Source organism: Aspergillus pseudodeflectus, assembly GCF_044049435.1.
Source record: "Aspergillus pseudodeflectus strain CBS 756.74 chromosome Unknown BJX68scaffold_28, whole genome shotgun sequence".
Taxonomy (NCBI): Eukaryota; Fungi; Ascomycota; class Eurotiomycetes; order Eurotiales; family Aspergillaceae; genus Aspergillus; species Aspergillus pseudodeflectus.
The window spans coordinates 342,352-361,915 of NW_027263804.1; the positions used below are offsets into that span (position 1 = coordinate 342,352).

A 19,564-nucleotide genomic window follows, 5' to 3' on the forward strand; every position below is an offset into this window, starting at 1 on the left:
GTCCGGTCCGTGTGGGGAACGATGTCATCTGCCTGTTGCGCAGGGCAACCGAACCAGTGTTAAAGCTCTACAAAGGTTCGACCAGAGGATTTAGAGCTCATCATGATTGATTCATATTATAATCAACTGACAGCTTTCTTACAGTTTTCCAGGTAGAAGAGCTTCCCTGTCTTCTGCCTAAATGAATACTGGTGGATCGAGCGGGGGTGTTCATGTCTGGCGATGCTCCGGGCTCGGGTCTACCGTCGACTAACCCGGAGTACATGGTAGCAGTCTCAAGACAAGAGCCTCATAAAAAAAAGGTACACACCCTTGAAGATCTTGTAATCCGTACCAATTGCAAGAAGCGAGGCCAGGAAATGATGGCGGACTGTCAACAAGCAAGCACAACTTAACGTAAGAATCTACCTCAAGTCATCTCGCAGCCCTGCCCCAGGTTTCACAGCGCCCGTGTCTGGTCGGGGTGCAGCCCATCGTAGTTTGTCAAAAAGACTCGGCGACTGGATTATCCTATCATGCAACCGGATTGTCAGACAGGCGGCAGGCCTGGGCCTCAGCCTCGGCGTCTGTTGGAACTCGACTTAAACATGGATACAATACTAATGGATGGCCCCAGGCCAACAGGAATGCCGTTGGAAGAAAAAGAAATTACTATCGCATATCGGAGGGAAAGTCTCACGACGCATGGCCCTTGGCTCTGTCACAGCAGAAGAGAGGGAGAAACGGCTTACGGGCTGAAAGAAGAGGGACGCTGCGATTTGCAGATCGCACGAAGCGAAGTCGGCAGGATTCTGGCTGTTGAACTCAGCCTCTGGAACTCACTAAGCGCTGCTCTCCCCATCATCACTTCCCCACCACCTCGGCGGCTGCAACCGTAAACTCGCCTTTCTAGGCGCCTCAACGCCCCCCCTTTGCCGCTCAAGCCTCGATTCCGTGAAACACCCATCACCCAGACTTTGTCTTCAAGCCCCACATTGTCGTCTTGTGCATCGCAAAGAGCTCCCCGAGTCGTGGTGTGTACTGTGCTGCCCGATCCAGGACCCCGACGGCCGCTTACCACGAACGCCCCTACGCCGTCGCACGGTGTCAGCGTCGCCGGACCCGAACGCCCTCTTTGTGACAACTCGAGCCCTCTATGAACTCCTCAAGTCTATCGACGTCATCGAACTTATATAGCCCGCACATAGTCTCTGGAGCGCGTTCCCCTCACCTACCACCTGCCGATGGTGGTGCGGGAGCTGCGCTTTCACAATGGCCGCCTTTGTGCGAGTTTCGGGGCCGCCTAATGGCAACTTCTTGATGGGCTACCCAGGTATATCTGCGACTATGGTAGGTTTGTCAGGTCAAGTCACTTTTCTGAGAGATGGCGCTCATCAGGTTCAGCCACGTATTCAAGGCAAAGTCGAGATCAGGCCGAGTGTCGGTATCACAGCGCCCGTCAACGTATCCCTCGTCACAGTGTCTTTGGTTCGTCGAGAAACAATTCACCCTTCCGCCGATTCAGTCGCAAAGAGACGCCTAGCGCCTCCGAGAAAGGACATTACAGATATTGTCGGCAAGGAGATGCTCCTTTTCCGTTGCCCAGCTGGCCGGGAATACGAAGAGGTTTTATCGATGGACCTGCCGTTTGTACTGTTTATTCCATTTGGACGAGGAGGACCAGACGCATCTCGACGAGTTCCTCCAGCTAGCCTACAACTCCCCAGCCGGACCGCCGAAACATACTATGAGATTGTGGTGACGGTACAACAAGGACATTCTGACCAGAGGAAATATGCGTTCCCAGTTCCTATTGCGCGGTACGACACACTGTCGACATTTGGAATGTACAACCGTCCAGAGTCTGCAGAACAAGTGTCGGACCACCTGGTAACCTTGGGAATATCCTTACCGCGGTGGTCATACGGCCCTCTCGACCCTGTAAGCGTCTACGTCAAGTTATCACCGAATCCTGACTGGATGGGGAAAGCGAGAAAGGTCACGATAAACAAGATCACTATCTGCATCGAAGAGGAAATTATCTATAATCACGAGGGCGATGAACCCCAACGAAAGATTAAACAACTAACGAAACGGACAGAACCCATTGGGGTAAAGATGCCCCCGACAGGGTTTCTGACAAACATGGGCCTGGTGTTTCCAGCGAAAGATATGCGGGACGCAGATGGAGTTCTCCCTAGGGGAAAGCCAGGATTTCCCACGTACGCCGTCAGCGGTTTCACCACCACAGCAAGCCTGTATAAGATTGAGTACTACTTAACAGTCAAGGTGAGTATATCTAATATCTACCAAAGTTTCGTCCTGACTGTTACAGGCACACCTTACGTCCGCAAGAGATATTGTAATCCGACAGCCAATCGTTGTCTGTCCGCTCGACCACGCCGGGTGCAAAGAGGAGATGGAAGCCATTGAACAGGCGGCACGAGAGGCCGCCCATATCAACCCAGATAACCCATCACTACCTCTGCCCTCAATAGTACGACCTACCGATCCTAACGCTCTTCGTCATCTGGGAGTTGCCGTGGTCGGTAACCAAAAGAAGCCTCTCATCGATTGAGTTTTCTCGAAACCAATTGCGAGATTCTAGAACGCTGAAGCCTAACGGGGCCACATATCCTCAAGTCGCAGGGCACAAAATACTGATACGCATCCCCACAGGGATGGGCCGAATCACCGCCCTGAATATCAGGCTACGCCGTACAGACAAACTACTTGTCGTCGTACAATGCTGCTGCCTGAACAAGCAGGACAGTAACGTTTTACGAATGCATGGATTCCGGAGTTTACAGTTCTTTTTGCATTATTTTCCTCGCTAGCCTTTGTATTTAGTGCTTTTGCTGGCCAGAGGCTTGGAAATTGGGGCGGGGTGTCCGGTTTGGATTTCTCTTCGTCATAAGTATCTAGCTGTGTCTTGTTCCGTACACCATGTATTATCTAATTTCTGGATAGCGCTCCAATACCATGACTGTCGATAGAGTCATGTCTCTATACACATCTGACATCCTCACACGTCTGACACCTATATAAACCCTCCCGAACCATCCTCCTCTAGAATAATGCGCGTTGAAGGTGAGCTTACGATTGCTCAATGAGAGATTCACTCGGCTCCCGGACGAACTTGATGCTAAAGTCAATCTTGAATTCTCCACCAGGAACCTTCCAAGTCTGCGGTGCCTGCCAAGACCCACTCTTCAAAGAAGCATAGCAGCGCACAGGGAAGTGAACCAGATGGATGAAACTGACACATTAATCACCATATTCCCCGTGAGGTCAAGACAAGGTCAGAGAGGGAGGGAACTCACGCCACGACTAAACCCGAAATCAACCCGATCCCCAAGAGCACAATCACAGCGCGCGTGGTATTCGCGGCACCTGTGTCGGGAAGCCACGAGTCCGGCGACTGATGGAAGTTCTGCGATAGTGCCTCGGGCGCCGTGCCGACGACGTAAACAACGGTTACGGCGTCGACGATTAGATTTACCCAGAGCCACAGTGGGCGGCGGGAGTGCTTTATGCTGGCTAGGTTGAGGTGTGAGAAGACAAGGGTTAGGATGCTCTGTGATTGCTGTCAGCTTTCGTTTGCATTTAAGGTGATGCATGGAGGGAGGAGCGAGGAATGGCCTTCAGAAGGACTTACTATGCCAAACATATGATGGACCCGGTATCGTAGGCCCCAGAATAGGTAGTAGCCGTGCGGAGCGGCCGAGTCGATAGCAATGACGATCAAGTCAAAGACAAAGGCGATGGTGGAAAAGAAGGCCGAGAAAATGGTGAGGACAACGGTGGCCCGAGAGAATGGCTCTTTCTTCTGGCGGAAGGTGGTGATGTTTTCTTCATTCTGCGCACTACCACCGAGGGGGTCGGCGTCGGCGAGCAGAGGGGTAGTATCTGACGCAGAGGTCATCTTGAGGATCGAGAATGATGATCAACGTATATTAACAAAGAGAACGTGCTGGTGTAGGTAGCTACGAAGTACTGGTACACGGCCTGCCGGAGGGCGGGGAGCCAAGTTGAAATAGCCTGAGGCTTAGATGCTTTGTTGAGGTGCCTATTCCTACTCCAACGTGAAACTTGAAGCTTCTCTCCAAATATTAGGCTGAAGTATTTCTTCGAGCCCATGTAAAAATGAATAGGGCCCTTCTGGCAGGTAAGGTGGACTGTCGAGGTCGAGTGTTGTAACATTAGCGGAGTAATTATCGTTGGCGCGACGTTGATATGCCCGCACTTGGATCGTCACAGGCAACGATAATTTCAATATCGAATTGCAACATGCCCGGAGACTTGTATGTTCGATTAGTGTCTATGGTTTAGAGGCCCGGGTAGGCAACATCGATCTATTTGCCAATTTCGAGGAAACTCATGGCCAAACTGAGGGTATCAGGATCCAGATTTTGAATCCCTCGGTCCCTGATTCTGTTGATGAGCTTCACGTATTCCTCAAGCATTTCCCGGATCATCTGGTATTGACTGGAAGAAGGTCCATATGTATTCAAAGCATTGGTGAGATTGGTCGAGATCTGTGAGGGTTGTGAGGGAGGGGACATACACTGTAGAAGACTTGAGGCCACATACCTGCGAAAGAACTTGGTTGTAGTCAATAGTGCTCTTTTCTCCAGTATGGGATGGGGATTCCATCTTTTCCAGAAAGTTTTATTCCGTAATCGTATAGATGAAATATTATGGTGGGGAAGATCTGGGCCAGAGTTGGAATAATGCGGAACTGATTTGAAGCATGACTGATAACAATCTGAACTTTTTTTTATCGGGGCTCCAAGCTCGCATTTTCTCCTCTCCCTCCCCGAAACCTCCGCAACACCTTCGGTCTCGCGACTCGTCCATTATTGTATCAGCGTGGAGCCGATATATAGCATTGAGAATGGCGGACCTGGATGAAGCTGCGATAAACAACCCGTCAAATGACGCGGGTCATATAGAGGTAGACCTGTCGGATGAGACGCAGGACTTCCGCATGCTTAATAGCCTCTCCTTGTTAGTCGCTACAATTCGTTCTTATCTATCAATATACTAACTTCAGCAGTCTAGCAGACACGAACGACCTCTCCCTTCCGAAACGGGGAGAAAAAGACTTTGAACCGAACCCGACCCTCTTCCAAGCCGACATCCTCTCTGCCTCCCGGCAGGCGATGCACAATGCGCTTTCGTATCCTCGTCTGCACAATCCGAAAAACAAAGTCATTGGAGTCTACGCGCCGAACGGGCCTGCGCCGCCTCCGGAACCCAAACTAGATACAATCGCTGAAGACGCGCAGACCAAGAAACCCCTCCCCACCTCGATTGGGGTATCCTCAGATACCTGTGTTTACGTCACAAATCTGAAAGGAGGACAATTCAAAACGATCGGACAGGCCGACCGTTGGAATCGAGTGTGGTTACTTCCCGAAGAGGCGCTGTATTTGCTTGAGCGCGGAAGCTTAGATATCAGATGGCCTCGCGGCGCTGTAGGAGACGGAGATGAGGATGATATTGAAGACTCTGGAATTCCGATGAGCCTGCAGGCGGCATATGCATCTTTCCTTGGGCATTCTGGGCTCACCATGGAAAAATTCTCCGTTTACACGGGACTCAGACGCTTGGGTTACTCGGTCTTTCGAGCACCTGGATGGAGTCAAAGTCATACAGCCGGCTCAGCCGGCCCGCCCGAGGCTGGCCATTTAGTCAAGCGACAGGGACCGGGCCTCGTCGGCATCTTTACTCGATTCCTCCGATGGCTTCAAGACTCCCCGTCAACGACGGCATTGGGGCCGGTCATTGGCTTCGGATTTCACCGCGGCTATAGTATGTTACTTCTCTTATCTCCAAGATTATGCTAATCTATAATAGGTCACCTCTTTCGGAAGCTGGCCCTGATCCCATATTATGATCCCGTTACTGCCTCTTCATCCCGCGCAGACCTACCGTACGCCGTTGCCCTTCACATCTATAAACCATCTACACATATTCGCAAGTCCGCTCTGCCAGATCCCGACTTTCGGATAGCAGTCGTCAACGCGCGGACCGATACCGATATGCCCACCTTGTCCCAAATCGGTTGTCTGCTTGAGAGTACTCCATTGGACCCGCCTGTTGGCAACAAGCCACTCTACGTTCGATTAAAGAATGGATATCGAAATGTCATTCTCGCTGTCGTCGATCAGGGCGTCGTGAGTTATCTCAGAATTGCCGATGCAGCCTTTGGAAAGGAAAAGATTTACGAAGCGCAAGCACCACGCGGTAACAAGCTTCGCGGGCCGCCGCGAAACAAGTTCAAGAAAAGTTGATTGCAGCGCTCAAGTCGACGACGGGTAAGTCAACATGAATTTACAGCAGCAGCAGCAAGAAGCAGCCTGTCTCCCCCGGAATGAGACCTCGATTCCTGTAATATGATTCAAGGCTGAATAAAAGGGAGATGCCCTGATCTGCCATCATCTTTAGAGCCTCCAGCCACGAGATAAGGCTGGACACGGATGCCAGATGGCCAAACACAAACAGCCCTCAGCGCCCTCGGCCCTGAAAGCTGATACGTGTGCATGGGGAAGTAACCAATATGGGCAGTCTGTACGACTTATGAAATGGAGGAAACATCTCTATCTCAAAAGAAATGGGTACATACCCAGTATCCCGGGAACGCCGAATGCTAGTGTAGTATAGTACAAAGCACGAAAAGCAAACCGATAAAACTCCGTAACCAGATGCCACCGGGTCATTTCGCCGTCAAGTCGTTATTCCTAGTAGAAGTGTTAGCCCTCCCAGCTGCCAATCAATAGACCATGCCGTCAGCACCACACTTACGCACACCCGTGTTCTATGTGTCCAAATAATCAGCCGCCATCAACAACTCCAAGCACAACTCTGGCGGAATATCCATATCCGGCACGTTCGTCTGGTTCTTGTTCTTATCGTTGTAGCAGAAGTATTCGCAGACTCTCTCGAGGACAACACCACTTAGGTTTTCAAAGACACAGCGACCGGATAGTGCTTCGGAGAACTTGCCTGTATGTGGGGATTCTTGTCAGATTCCGTACCAAATGCAGTGCTGCCCCGAGGGATAAGTGAGAGAGACAAACTCGAGGGATCTAGCATGCGGCGAATTGTACCAGAGACGCAGGCTGCGCTTCGTGGGATGATGAACTCAAAGCCGTCACCCGAGACGAGGGTCACGTATTCGGATTGTGCTGGATCGGAGGAGGACATGGGTGAGAAGGATTGGGACTAATAAGGAAATGAAAGACGGGTTTTGCGGGTGATGCGCGTGATGGTGGAAGAGTTGGGAAAGAAACCTTTTGCCAACGCGGCGACGCCGCGAAGGTGGTCTGTGCTCAAGCTTCTCCGCTGAGAGTCTCGCCCACTTTCGGTCTCTTCCGAGATGCACTACTCCAGAATACTCATGCTTGGATAGGCGCAATCATTATTGGCCGTTGGGTAGCGTTAGCCTTCTTCTTTGCTGCTTAGATATACGCTAACTATGCGCGCAGGAAACTCTCAAGACCAAATAACCGAATGGAGACGCAGCTGAGACCCTCACACCGGTCTATACTTCCTCCATCTTGGTAGCTTCATATTGTGCCAATGCATCGAATGTGCGTCTACCCCTCACGTGGGGTATCAGAGTGTGCTTTTCTCCGCTTCCAGCCACCTATAAACCGCACATCGAACCACCTTGCAAGCAAGTCCACTCTCTCACGATCATTCACCTCCTACAACCAACCCTATAATAATGCCCAATTCCACCCATCTAACCGACTATCCGGTCGAACATGCATGATTACGGGTGGAAGCTCAGGGATTGGATTTGCCATCGCAGAGCGATTCCTTCAAGAGGGCGTCAGCAGAGTCATCTTGGTTGGACGGTCCTACGAACGTCTCCAAAGTGCAGCAGCTCGATTGGAGCGCCAAGCTCCTGAAAGCGTACCCGCTACCAAACAGACTGATGGAGCTTCTGATGCAGTAGCTACTCGAGCTCCAGAGGAAGATCAGGTTCAGGGTTCGAGCCGTTTCACGCCGGGTACTTTGATGGACTCGTCGGATCGGGTTGGTCTGCTTATTGGCGATGTAGCTGAAGCTGCGTCTTGGATGAGGGAACTAGAAAATGCAATTGTATACCTTCGTTGTCCTCTCCTTGAACTCAACGCTCTGAAAGCTGACCGTTTCACTCAGAAACCCGTCGACATCCTCATCAACGCAGCCGGGATCTCAACATCCAACGTTCTCCCCCGCCTAGACCCAAGCGACATCTCCAAGGTCCTCCGTACAAACCTTGAAGGATCCCTCCTCATGTCGCGCGCACTCATCCGCGCCGCCATACGGAACCGGGTGAGGAACCGGGTGAGGAACCGTACCGGTGACGACGGGCTCATCACCACCCCACCGTCCAAATGCATCATCAACATATCCTCCCTCCTTGCTCTAAAGGGTGGCACCGGCGCCGTCCCCTACGCCGCATCCAAGGCAGGGATTCTGGGACTGACGAGATCGTTAACCGTTGAGGCGGCGGAGACACTCAAGAACCAGGTTATAAGGTCTAATGTGATTGTGCCCGGGTATATTGAGACGCCTATGATTGCAGGTATGCTCGGTTTCTCGCTTCATTCTTTGTTTTACGCGACGGAGGGACGGCATATGAATTACAGGCGAACTAACATGTCTACGAACAATAGATTTTAGCCAGACCGATAACGACAAACTGGGGGAGAGGATCCCGCTCAGGCGATTTGGACAGCCGCAAGAAGTTGCTGATGCCGCTGTGTTCCTTGCTCAGAATGAGTACGCGAATAACTGTGTGATCAACCTAGATGGCGGACTTAGTGCCCTATGATTTAGCCTGAAAATAGGCGATATATGCGGGAGACCTGGGGTGGCGAACCAGTTCGATATATGTGTACGATATAAGCTTAAAGAGAAAGATCAGAAGTGGTAGGCCGTAGACTTTATTCTTTTGCTAGGCTACCATAGGGTCTTGAGTCCTTGAAAGGTATTGTAGACTATGTTACATGAGGCAAATGGCACGATAAGCTGGAGATGACGCCGAGTTGAATTCAGTATGCCGCCAGATAACAAGAAGGTTGGTTGTGGTACATATCAGCCCATGGAGAATCGTAGATGTCGTTCTTTTTTTTTTTTTTTTTTTTTCTTTTTCAGTCATCATCGATCAGAATTGCCCCTCCGACACTCTCGTCCAAGTTGATGGGGTTTGATTTATCTCCATCTGCGGTGGACCCGTTCGCCACACGCTTCGTCGGGGGATCGCCATTGATCTGGATGTCGGCTTCATCATCATCATCACCACGTTTGCGCTTGCCTAGATTCGAGGTGCCGTTTGTATGCTCGATTTCGGGGGCAGGAGTGGGTGTCTTTGGTTTCCGCGGAATCTCAGGCACGTCGTCGAGGACGATGGATTGCTCCTGTGAACCGGAGTCCTCTGGTACAACGACAACGATCTGCAAGTTCACACGCGGCTGGTCATCTTCGTCCACAACAGTGATGAAACTTGAGGGCTTGATGCCGAGATCGGATAGCTTTTTGGGAATGTTGTCTTCAAGATCTGGGTCATAGATAGTCCCTTGATCGGTGTTAATAGAAAACTCCTCGCCATAGCCGATTTTCTGTCGCAGGACATCTTCGACGAGATCATTCAGTGTGGCACGCTCCAAGTCAACCTTGATTTTAATGTGCGTAACGGAACAAATGGCACAGTTCGGGTTCGGTGGGTTTAGTGAGTCGGAGTTGATGGCGCGTGCTCCTGAGCGTTCGAGGAAGACCTATTTGATAAAAGCGTTAGCCACAATACCACTACGGCATATAGAATTCCATACCATTTTGGCATGTTCGTAATCATCTCTTAGTACTTTTAGGGACTGTAGCACACAGAGCCCGGCCGTCATCGCGTTCGTAGTTGCGATTGCTGGAATGATATTACCCGCCATTTCTGTAGAGAAATGTCAGAAGGCCCCTTGAACTCGTAGGCACTACACAAAGACATACGCTTGGTCTCAAACTTTGACTTGCGCTCGATATCGAAGATCGTGGCGCGCAGGTTGGCACTCGCTGTGACAAAGTCCAACGTATCAACATCATCTTTGTCAAATGTTAAAATCGGGCTAGAATTGCCGTCTGCCGAGTCTTGTAGTGTCTTGAGCCGTTTGCTCAGTCGATCCAAGCTGCGAGAAATGTCAGCCTATTTTAGGAAAAGAAAGGCAAGCGTAAGATCATACCTGTCCTTGAAAACAACTAGGTTCTGAGAAAGCGACCAGACAACCTGGTCATTTGAAGAAACCGTGGGCTCAATTGACTCCAGCGCTTCCTCTAGTTTCTGCAGATCGAGTGGCTCCGGGGGCTTTCGGGTCTTCCACATGTCTTCCATTCCACGTAGCCGGTTGATGTCATCCTTGAAGACCTTGTCGAAGACTTTTTGTGTAAACTCGGTAGATCCCATAGCGCTGCGAATCTCCTGGAGGTCTCGAGCCTCTTTTTGAAGTTCCGCGATTTCCTTCGCTGCTCATTCTGTTAATTGAATAATCTGGTCGAGGGCCGTGGGGTACGACGAACCATTATCAGCATCCGCAGAGTAGTCAAACTCCTCAGAATCAGTCTCCCCTGTTCCAAACAGCTCACTTCGAAGATTAGCTGATGGATAACAATACGAAAGTTCCAGATACTTACGGTAAAAGATAGCTTTTAGCCCAGACGATACAATGGATGGGTTGACTCGGTGTGCTTCGTATAGTACACACAGGGAAGGACTTGGGAACTTCTTTGGAGTTGCAATCATAACACTCTGTTTTGCTCTGTCAAAAAAATTAGCAGCCTCTTTGGATAGACCTGCAGATTTGTATCAACCTTTTTAATAACTTGAACTTGACCGTTGAAGCCCGTTGTTCCGCTTTCGACCAATGGTACATCAGCGGCTAAGCACATCCTATTGACATGACGCCGAGCATCAAGATTATCGAGCGCATTGAACACGACAGTAAAGCCCGCAAACCAATCCACGTCGAATTGGCTGTCTTTGATGTTCGCATGGTACGCCGTAATTTTCCCGCTCGGCTGAAACCTTTGCGCAACTTCTTTCGCAACCTAGTCCACCTTGTCAGCGCTCTTCAAGGACAGAAACATGGCTATAACACAGGAACCCGCGCGCTCGTGAAGGGCAGGCGGCGACGGCGAAGACTCGGATACGGAAACGTACTAGGGCCTTTGATTTCTTGATGTGTTCATGTCTGAAAAGAAACTGCCGATTCAGATTACTTAGATCTATCGTGTCCAGGTCGATTAAATGTATTTCGCCAAATCCGGTGAGGAGGAGGTTCTTTAGCAGCTCGCAGCCGATACCGCCGGCGCCGACGAGAAGCACTCGAGCCTAGAAGCGCAGGAATAGAAAGTTAGTCACAGAATTTCGATCCCGTATCGACTAAAGCGAGGCTTTTGGGACTGTAAATGAGCTCTGGGGGATCCGAGTACCTCCTTGATGCGGCTGGCCATGGTGCCGAGAGAACGCTTGAGATAAGTATCCCGCGTCATAATTGCGGCGCGGAAAGCAGGCCGATGCTCAGATGGAAGATCAGGGTTAACAGTGAGAGGCAAAATGCATCACAGTAGACAGGATTGAGCGGTGTGATTTGGATTAGGTTCTAATAAACAGACAAAGAGGGCGCGGCTGAAGGGAAGGCGTGAAGGCAAGGAAGAGAGAGGCGCCGTCTGAAGCTCTGGAAGTAGATGAAAGAATGACGAACCGAGTTGCTCCAAAGACCCCCTCGGCTATCAGTGTTGTTGGAAGCTCAAGAATATCTGGCTGCGACACCGATAACACGCTAAAGTCGCAATGCGATTCGACACCAATAGAGGCCCAAATGCTTTGGACCAAGTGAGGACAGTTACAAAGCGGACATTCTTCTCTTGCGATCCGGTCAGAATATTCCGTCCCGTCATCTCTCATGGCTTCACGCACTGGCATGGAGGACACTGGACAGCAGAACACACGCCCCCTTACCGCCTAGCTATTACTACCGTGAATAGGCCACTTGCGCTTCAACTGGGACAGATTATAGTTTTTGGATTGGACCTGGAAGCTACCTAAGAAGACAGACGGAGTGCTTGTGCTGTTGGATGACCTATTCAAGCGCAACATATACAAAATATCAGCGCGTAGTACAATATCTGGAGAAATACATCTGTCAACATATCTATCTTATAAGCTGGATTACCCTCTCTTCGCCATGCAATCCTGATCGTTCCTGAGTCAGAGAACCTATACACAGACGTCACATCCCATCCCATCCCATCGCCTACCGTGCCTGAGGCTCCAAAGGCTTATCGGGACGTCTTCCGCTTGTGGACTAGTACAGAATGCCCGTATTGGTTACATAACACACACGCATAATTTAGGTTATTTAGTATGTGGGCCAAAGGCACAATTTAGATGCAAGGGAAAAAGAAAAGAAAGCTTTTAGAAAGTGTATTAAAAAGGTTGAAAAGACGCAACCAAGCTCTTTAATTACGCATCCTTCACTTGCCTCTGGCATTGCCACTTCTCAGGGGCGTCTGGCAGCTGTCAGGGAGTCGGGGGCTGCTGGAGCGGAGCCACTTCAAGTGATCTCCCAAATATTTGGTCCCATTCTTTGAGTCTGAGAATTATTGATAAACCGACGGGCATGGCACCCTAATCTCTCAGCCTGAACTAGTTTCAACATTTCTCACCTTTGTCGAAAACTCCGCTCCTGTTCTCCCAACACAATCCCTACTCTCGTCTGCCCTATCCTTCCGGTCTGAGCCACGGAAACGGACCAGCTGCTCGCCGCCCATGTCTGATGACGAGGTCGACCTTGAGTTACTAGCTCTTCTACGCAAATCACTGGGGCTCGGAGGAGGAGCGGCGAATCCAGGAGTTGCGGAAACAAAAGTCCTCGAGAATGCGCAATACGTTTTCGATAATGCCATCGACGTCGCCCTAGATCCCGCCAAAACCAAAGCCGCCGCAGAGACGATATGGCGCCAGATGCAGAAGAAGGAATATTCGACTCACACGTGGTCCGAACATGAATTGCACCCCAAGACGAAGGATGAGGGCACAATGGATTTTATCTTCACCATGGACTTGCTGAATTTCAGCTTCTGGTCAGCGGAGACGGAGGAGAAGCGGTTTGCGATTGAATACCGTGGGAAGAACTGGACCGGATATTGGAGCTTGGTGGCTGCACTACAACGAGCGTTGGATGAGGATATACCCATTACGAGCCCGGAGTTTTGGATCGACGAGGTGGAATGTACAGAGGAGCTGATCAAGCATGTTTTCCGGTCTGCGACAGACGAGGAGATGCCTCTGCTGCACGAGCGACTTGAGTGTCTGCGAGAGGCTGGCCGAGTGCTCTGCAATGTATGTGCGACGTTAGCTCCTCAATGTTCTCTCCGTACTAATAAACCCTCAGGACTTTGACGGCAGTTTCACCAACTGCATTTACAACGCCAATCACTCTGCAGCCGCTCTTGTGAACCTCCTTGCGGAGAGCTTTTCATGTTTCCGGGACGAGGCTGTTTTCAATGGACGCAGAGTTCGCCTTTACAAGAGGGCTCAGATTCTAGTTGCAGATATATGGGCATGCTTCAATGGAGAAGGGTACGGAGAGTTCCACGACATCGACAAGATTACAATGTTTGCAGGCATGACTTAACTCTCGCCAAGATTATGCTCTACGACATACGTCTAACCGTCTTCTAGATTACCGCATCCCCCAAATGCTTCACTACCTAGGTTGTCTGCTGTACTCTCCACCATTGGATACCCACATCCGCAAGCAGAGGGACCTTCCCAGCGGATCCAATTGGGAAATCGAACTGCGCGCCACCAGTATATGGTGTGTCGAGCTCATCCGCCGTGAAATTGAAAAGCAACACCCCGAGCTCAAGGCTCCGCCTGCGCGGCCAAAGCTAAAGAGTCGACCAGTCTCTCTTGTCGGGAATGGGCACTTGAGTGGCAACCCCAATGCTGCCGGATATTCAAACTCAACCGGACATACAATAACAAATACAAATGGCTTTGAAACCTCACAGCATAACAGTAACGGCCACCACGCAACAACAATAAACAACCAGCAAAACGGCCACTCGCAGGAAAGCTCCGAACACCAAAACGGCGATGACGGTGTCACTAAACCTTCTGGCACAGTCAAAGGGATAAACGCGATTCTCATAGACTTCTTCCTCTACGACACGATCAAAGAGATAGAAAAAGACGGACAGGAAATTATTCCGCACCACAGGACTCGGAGTATCTGGTATTAGGTCTCGTCCTGTATTCGTTTCCTTTCGCTTCTCGATTATACCCCTTCTCTATCGTTGATATGGTTCGTTCAGTCTTTTGGAACATTTATAGAGTTATACTTTGTTTTCTTAATGGCGGTGTCTTTGTGCTGGAAGCAGAGATTTATGCTCCTTGGTCTTATTTAGAGGTTTAGATATGACAATAGACAAGATTCAGGGGCCGCGAGGCCAGGGTATCATTCTTTAGCTTCTATTGCAAATCTCTTTCGTGAGATATTCCTGGGGTGAATGCGTAGTAACTGTTAGCCTACGCAGTTGTCTCTACCTGCTCAATTCGAGCTAAGATATCAGCCTTCCACTCTTCGTAATCTTCTTGATTCTCGGGGCTCAACCAGTCGACACGATCCTGCATCATTGTCCCCAAACCCGGCAAAAGACCACGCCTCGTATCATTGAGGACCAGTGAACCACGCTCCCCTTGTAAAGTCTTCTGCCGATTGTCGTCACCACCCTCAGAGAGATATGCATCGTCACCGTCCAACTCCCCTGCGTGTGGGATATTCTCAAACCACTCCTTGCCATGTGCCCAGTTTTGCTCCATGATCAACGCAATCCACTGTTCAACGCCTTCACGATGCCGACGGACTGATGATGGGAGACCGAGGCTTACAAGTGCACTTTGGCGCATCTCTGAGAAGGTCTTCTTATCCATCGTTCTGGTTTCCTCTTGCGCGGTGTCGTCGGAGGCTTCGCTTGGTGTTCGTCGTCGCGCGAGCACGAGGAAGTAGACTGCTACCACTAGCGCGTTGATGATGTCCTTGAAGTCTTCATCTTTCTCACTGTCTTTTGCGGATGTCACCGGCTCTAGAAACTCTGCTGCGACCTCGTCAAGGTCATCCTGGTTGTCGACAAAGTATAGAATCGACGAGACACCGGCAAAAATGTGCGGAGGGAGTGTCCGCGAGATTGGCGGTCTGGACCAAGTGCTCATCCGCGGTGCTGGGGTTGAGAGGGTCTTGCAGACCTGGCGAATGGACACCATCACCCATGCCGGCGCATCGGGTATTTTGCTAGAGGTCAAATGGCTATCGCTCTGGATCTTTTTGGACCTTTGCGGGGTTCGTGGATCTTCAATATCTGTAAGTGTCCTTTTCAATGGCGTAGATTTGCTCGGTGTATTTTCCAGCCCTCGTGGAGTTGCGGAGACCTTCGATGGAGTTTGCGCAACCCCTGATTGTTTAGTAGGCGTTGTCGGTGCCGAACCGGAGCGCGATGGTGTTCCTGGCGCAGTAGAGTTTACTGTCCGTTTCGGACTCAATATACTTGGGGCTACGGATCGTTCAAGGAGGGTGTACAGCTTTTTGTAGGTTCGTGGAGGACATGGTGGGTGGCCGAGCAACGGAGGTAATTTGAGAGCGCGTGCCAGTCTAGGCGAAGGACAAAGATGTCAGTTAGTCCAATCCCTCTATTGCAAGAAAAATGCGTGTGATGCGTGCGGAAACGAACCTTTTGCAAGCTAGCTCCGCGCAAGCAAACGGACGAGCGATCTCTTCATCTGGCTTCAGACTCGTCGAAAAGCTCCGGGACTGTGCAACAAACGATAAGGCGAGATTTCGCAGTTCTGGTGGGATGTCGTTCGCATGTGTAGGGAGTAAAATGGCCAATGCCTGGTCAACAGGCCGATTGTTCATCCTGTTCAGCCGCGACTCGTTTGGAAGAGAACAGGGGCGGATATAGGACGGCAAAAAGCCCTGTCAATGAAAATAAATTTCTCTGCACTGCACTGGTAAGCTTGAGTAAGTCTCTGTTGATCAGATAACGCGGATTAAAACCATGAGAAAGATGTGGGAAGAATGTATAAAGCTCAAGGTCGTCCCGATCGCATATCAATAATAAATGTCATGTGACTCCTCCACGGCTCTTTTCTCCGACATGCTTAATTCCGCTTCGCATCGACTCAACTTAGCTCGACGATTGACAATTTTCTCAACGCGCTACGGGACCTCATTCGGAATATGTCTGTCACTGTGAGTTTATCATTATGGGTTTATTTTAACCCTACTCAGCCCACAGCAGCTGACGGAGATCAACTTACAGCTTCATACATCGCAAGGAGACCTCAAGGTCGAGCTTTTCTGCGAAGCAGTGCCCAAAACTGCAGAGGTACGGATACATCGCTTTCCAATGCCACGTTAAACGTCTTCAAACCATATCAGCTAATTTGAATCTCTTCTCTGCAGAACTTCATCGCGCTCTGCGCAGCCGGCGCCTACAACGACACTCCGTTCCACCGCTTAATCCCCGGCTTCATGATCCAAGGCGGCGACATCTCCCTTGGACCAGCAGGCGACCCTTCTAGTGGCGGCACAAAACCCATGCTCCCTTTCGACGACATCCCCAAAGGCGGAACCTCAATATACCACCCCTCAGCACTGAATCAAGAAATCAGCCTCCCAGCCCTCCGGCATAACGCGCGCGGCATTCTCTCAATGGCTTCGAGGCCCGTTAAGAACATAACAGCGCCCGGGTCCCAGGGTGCGACAGGGTCAACCATAAATGGGAGTCAGTTCTTCGTTACTTTCGCTGCGGCGCCGCATCTGGATGGGACGAGTACGGTTTTCGGCAAAGTCTTGAATTTGACGGCGCAGGACGAGGGTGGGGATATTCTTACAAAGTTGGAAAAGGCGAATGTCAAGGTTGATAAGAAGGGGAAGGTTGTACAGCCAAAGGAGGGCGAGGAGACCGAGTTCGAGGCGCTTCGAATTAACAGGGTCACCATTCATGCGAATCCGTTTGCCTGAAGAACGGAAGCCTCAAGTGCAAATACGATTGGAAGATTCTCCCCGTTCGATTGCGCTGGGTTGTACGCGCAAGCCCTCATAGCCGGACTACTGGGGGCTTCGGACGGCGCAGAAAGAATCACCTCTGTGAAAAAGATCATCGCTACTCAGCAGACCACCGCCACATACCACCCTCGGTAAGCACCAGATATGGAGTCCTTCGTGCTTTGAGCTTGGCCTGTCCCCCACAAAGAAGGGCTTTTGCTAAGGAAACGCTCGCGGTGCATTGATGAAGGCTACTCGAGCCGGACTTGGCGAGAAGGACAGATGATGATATGGTATGCTCTTCATGAGCTTTGCCCAAGACGAAGAATATGAGATGAAATAATATGCGATATGACCTGATTAACTCCCTATGAAGATGAAGAGCGAACTCTAACTGCTGAAACCAACCTCAACTTTTCCGATCCGTATCCCAGAGTATTCACATGATACAGAACCCCGATCGCAGATAATACAACCCTCGCCCCGGCTTCAATTCAACGTCCTGATCACCGATGCCATAGGAAAACCAATATATCATAAGCACATCAAATCAAAGATCATAAAGGGAGACAGCCGCGTGTCTATGTGGGTATAGTTAGGATCATGACTTATTTTTCGGCCGTTCCTTCGGCCTTCTTCTCCTCATCCGCGTTCTCCTCATAGCCTTCAACCTTCATGTCTTTCAGACCAAGTTCTTCTTCCTCTTCGTCTGTGCGAGTGTACTCCTCGCTCTTGATTTGAGGGTCAGGCGCCGGCGCACACAGGTCCTGGACGTAGCTGTTGGCCATGGGGTCTTCAAGCGTGACGACGAACTTCAGTTCACCAGCGATGGCGGAGTCGAGGCGCTTGAAGAATCTCTCCCACTTCTCCTTGTCGGATACGGCCATGCTGTCACCTCCACTTTGCGTGGTGTCATCGATGTCGTAGATTTGGCCCTTGAGCTGGTCACGGATCTCAGTAAGGAGGCCCTCGACAGTGGTGAAGCGTCCACCTAGGGTACCGGGCTGCACAGTAACCTCGAGCTCCTCGCTGTACAGTGCGCAGGTATCGGACTTAAGAATATCACGGTGGAGATCGACAACGTTTTCCACGCTGAGTGTGATGCGCTTTCCCTTTTCAGGGACTTCACCACCGGTCTTCACATCACTGGAGCGGTACCCGCAGTGATCGCAAACGTTACTCCAAACGAAAACTTCCTTGAAGTAAGGGATATCCACCTTTTGCATGTTGACGACGCAGTCCTTGGCGCAGGCAGGGCACTCAGCGGGAAGACTGTACACTTTTCCATCAACTATATCAAGATCTTCCGGGTTTCCAGCAGCGCCCTCGTTCTTGACGGCCTCGGGGTCAGAGGCGATTCCAAGCTCTTCGTTCTGTTCGTGCGTACGGGCGTAGTCGCGTCGTCTATACTTGCGTCCGGTATCTTGTGTGGTAGGAGCGATCCATGAGTTACCGGTTGGGTCGTCCAAAGAGATAGTAAAGGGATATCCTTCTCGGTCTAGGATCTTCTTGAGGTTGCCGATGATGGGCTCGAGTGCATCGTGAAGCTCGGGCGCTTGCTCTTTTCGCAATGGCTGCTCGCTGGACAGTGACTCGTGAATTTTCTGAATGACACCTTCAACGGTAGTAAGCTGGCTCTCGCCCTTGGGCATCTCAATGCCCAGAGATTCAACCTTGAAAATTGACACATCGCTGCGAATGACTTGTCGCTGAAGATCGTCCTCGTTCTCAACATCAAGTGTGTATACCGAGCCCTTTTCCTGGATCTGCCCAGCAGACTTGACGGAATTGTCCTTGAAGTGACAGTGTTCACATTCGAACGATTCGAGGATGATGTCTCGGAAAAAAGGCACTCGGAGGAGCAGGAGTCGAGTGATCCCCTGAGGAAAATGTTAGTTCGGTCTGTTGCAATGCGATTCATAGCCAACCGCGAAACTTACGTTATCATGGCAGTTCATGCACAGACTCTCGACTTGCATAACACCGGTCTCTTCATCCCTCTCGACGAGATCTCCAGGTTTCTGGAATTGAGACTCCACAACCTCCTCCTGCGCTGTGGGCTGGTCGTCCGCGGACATTTTGCGAGGCTATAGATTGCGAACAGGCGAGAAATATCGGTTGAGGCTCAGATTCGAGAGTAACAGAAACCGTCTTCTTGAGTAATGAGATAATCTTAAAGCACAGAATGAATGAAATATGTAAGAAGAAAAGTTTCGGTATGACGGAATGTTCCTGTGCATTCGACTTGTGGCGGGGCAATTTTTTTTCGGAGGGGCTTCTGGCCGATAAGGCCTTTTGAGTCAGCCCCGCATTTGACAGAATCGATTCTATACATAGGTCAGGCATCAACTATATAATGTATATAGCTTGATCGCATAACAGGGTCCGCAAAGGGAGATATATAAAGTGGTGAAAGTATAGCATCAACATGCAAAAAGAGTCACTATCTCTCCAAACTATTCAGCCTGGCATTGGGGCCAGAGAATTGA

The 19,564-nt window shown here is 50.5% G+C and overlaps 9 protein-coding genes across 9 annotated transcripts; 4 read left to right on the plus strand and 5 right to left on the minus strand.

Moving 5' to 3' along the window:
• Positions 1–858: 858 nt before the first annotated feature.
• Positions 859–3,238, plus strand: BJX68DRAFT_239616 (arrestin C-terminal domain-containing protein). Its single transcript, XM_071040566.1, has 4 exons — positions 859–1,329; positions 1,384–2,268; positions 2,315–2,896; positions 2,950–3,238. Exons 1-3 carry the CDS (start codon positions 1,252–1,254, stop codon positions 2,555–2,557), a joined length of 1,206 nt encoding a protein of 401 aa, XP_070897887.1. The 5' UTR covers positions 859–1,251; the 3' UTR covers positions 2,558–2,896; positions 2,950–3,238.
• BJX68DRAFT_110100 (uncharacterized protein) lies at positions 2,744–4,119 on the minus strand. The gene is made up of 3 exons (XM_071035904.1): positions 3,638–4,119; positions 3,303–3,556; positions 2,744–3,238 (listed from the first exon to the last, which is right to left on the minus strand). Exons 1-3 carry the CDS (start codon positions 3,902–3,904, stop codon positions 3,076–3,078), a joined length of 684 nt encoding a protein of 227 aa, XP_070897888.1. The 5' UTR covers positions 3,905–4,119; the 3' UTR covers positions 2,744–3,075.
• Positions 4,120–4,334: 215 nt separating this feature from the next.
• On the minus strand, positions 4,335–4,635 carry BJX68DRAFT_268098 (uncharacterized protein; the record flags this gene model as incomplete). The annotated part of the gene is made up of 2 exons (XM_071045988.1): positions 4,335–4,517; positions 4,573–4,635. 2 exons carry the CDS (start codon positions 4,633–4,635, stop codon positions 4,335–4,337), a joined length of 246 nt encoding a protein of 81 aa, XP_070897889.1.
• Positions 4,636–4,876: 241 nt separating this feature from the next.
• Positions 4,877–8,812, plus strand: BJX68DRAFT_256073 (uncharacterized protein; the record flags this gene model as incomplete). The annotated part of the gene is made up of 7 exons (XM_071043139.1): positions 4,877–4,989; positions 5,039–5,796; positions 5,911–6,161; positions 6,906–6,992; positions 7,669–8,094; positions 8,155–8,563; positions 8,655–8,812. 7 exons carry the CDS (start codon positions 4,877–4,879, stop codon positions 8,810–8,812), a joined length of 2,202 nt encoding a protein of 733 aa, XP_070897890.1.
• A 143-nt stretch (positions 8,813–8,955) lies between these two features.
• Positions 8,956–11,514, minus strand: BJX68DRAFT_276488 (E1 ubiquitin-activating protein ubaB; the record flags this gene model as incomplete). Its single annotated transcript, XM_071048106.1, has 9 exons — positions 8,956–9,755; positions 9,810–9,922; positions 9,979–10,154; positions 10,209–10,488; positions 10,543–10,607; positions 10,657–10,781; positions 10,834–11,070; positions 11,183–11,353; positions 11,455–11,514. 9 exons carry the CDS (start codon positions 11,512–11,514, stop codon positions 9,132–9,134), a joined length of 1,851 nt encoding a protein of 616 aa, XP_070897891.1. The 3' UTR covers positions 8,956–9,131.
• An 884-nt stretch (positions 11,515–12,398) lies between these two features.
• Positions 12,399–14,489, plus strand: BJX68DRAFT_239634 (queuosine 5'-phosphate N-glycosylase/hydrolase). Its single transcript, XM_071040567.1, has 3 exons — positions 12,399–13,366; positions 13,419–13,650; positions 13,709–14,489. Exons 1-3 carry the CDS (start codon positions 12,794–12,796, stop codon positions 14,269–14,271), a joined length of 1,368 nt encoding a protein of 455 aa, XP_070897892.1. The 5' UTR covers positions 12,399–12,793; the 3' UTR covers positions 14,272–14,489.
• A 2-nt stretch (positions 14,490–14,491) lies between these two features.
• Positions 14,492–16,155, minus strand: BJX68DRAFT_110270 (uncharacterized protein). Its single transcript, XM_071035905.1, has 2 exons — positions 15,757–16,155; positions 14,492–15,677 (listed from the first exon to the last, which is right to left on the minus strand). The coding sequence occupies exons 1-2, from the start codon at positions 15,939–15,941 to the stop codon at positions 14,558–14,560; spliced, it is 1,305 nt and encodes a 434-aa protein (XP_070897893.1). The 5' UTR covers positions 15,942–16,155; the 3' UTR covers positions 14,492–14,557.
• Positions 16,156–16,218: 63 nt separating this feature from the next.
• On the plus strand, positions 16,219–17,367 carry cyp5 (putative peptidyl-prolyl cis-trans isomerase). Its single transcript, XM_071035907.1, has 3 exons — positions 16,219–16,277; positions 16,348–16,413; positions 16,491–17,367. Exons 1-3 carry the CDS (start codon positions 16,266–16,268, stop codon positions 17,049–17,051), a joined length of 639 nt encoding a protein of 212 aa, XP_070897894.1. The 5' UTR covers positions 16,219–16,265; the 3' UTR covers positions 17,052–17,367.
• On the minus strand, positions 17,368–19,410 carry zpr1 (zinc finger-containing protein ZPR1). Its single transcript, XM_071035906.1, has 2 exons — positions 19,016–19,410; positions 17,368–18,955 (listed from the first exon to the last, which is right to left on the minus strand). The coding sequence occupies exons 1-2, from the start codon at positions 19,151–19,153 to the stop codon at positions 17,684–17,686; spliced, it is 1,410 nt and encodes a 469-aa protein (XP_070897895.1). The 5' UTR covers positions 19,154–19,410; the 3' UTR covers positions 17,368–17,683.
• Between the last annotated feature and the right edge of the window lie 154 nt (positions 19,411–19,564).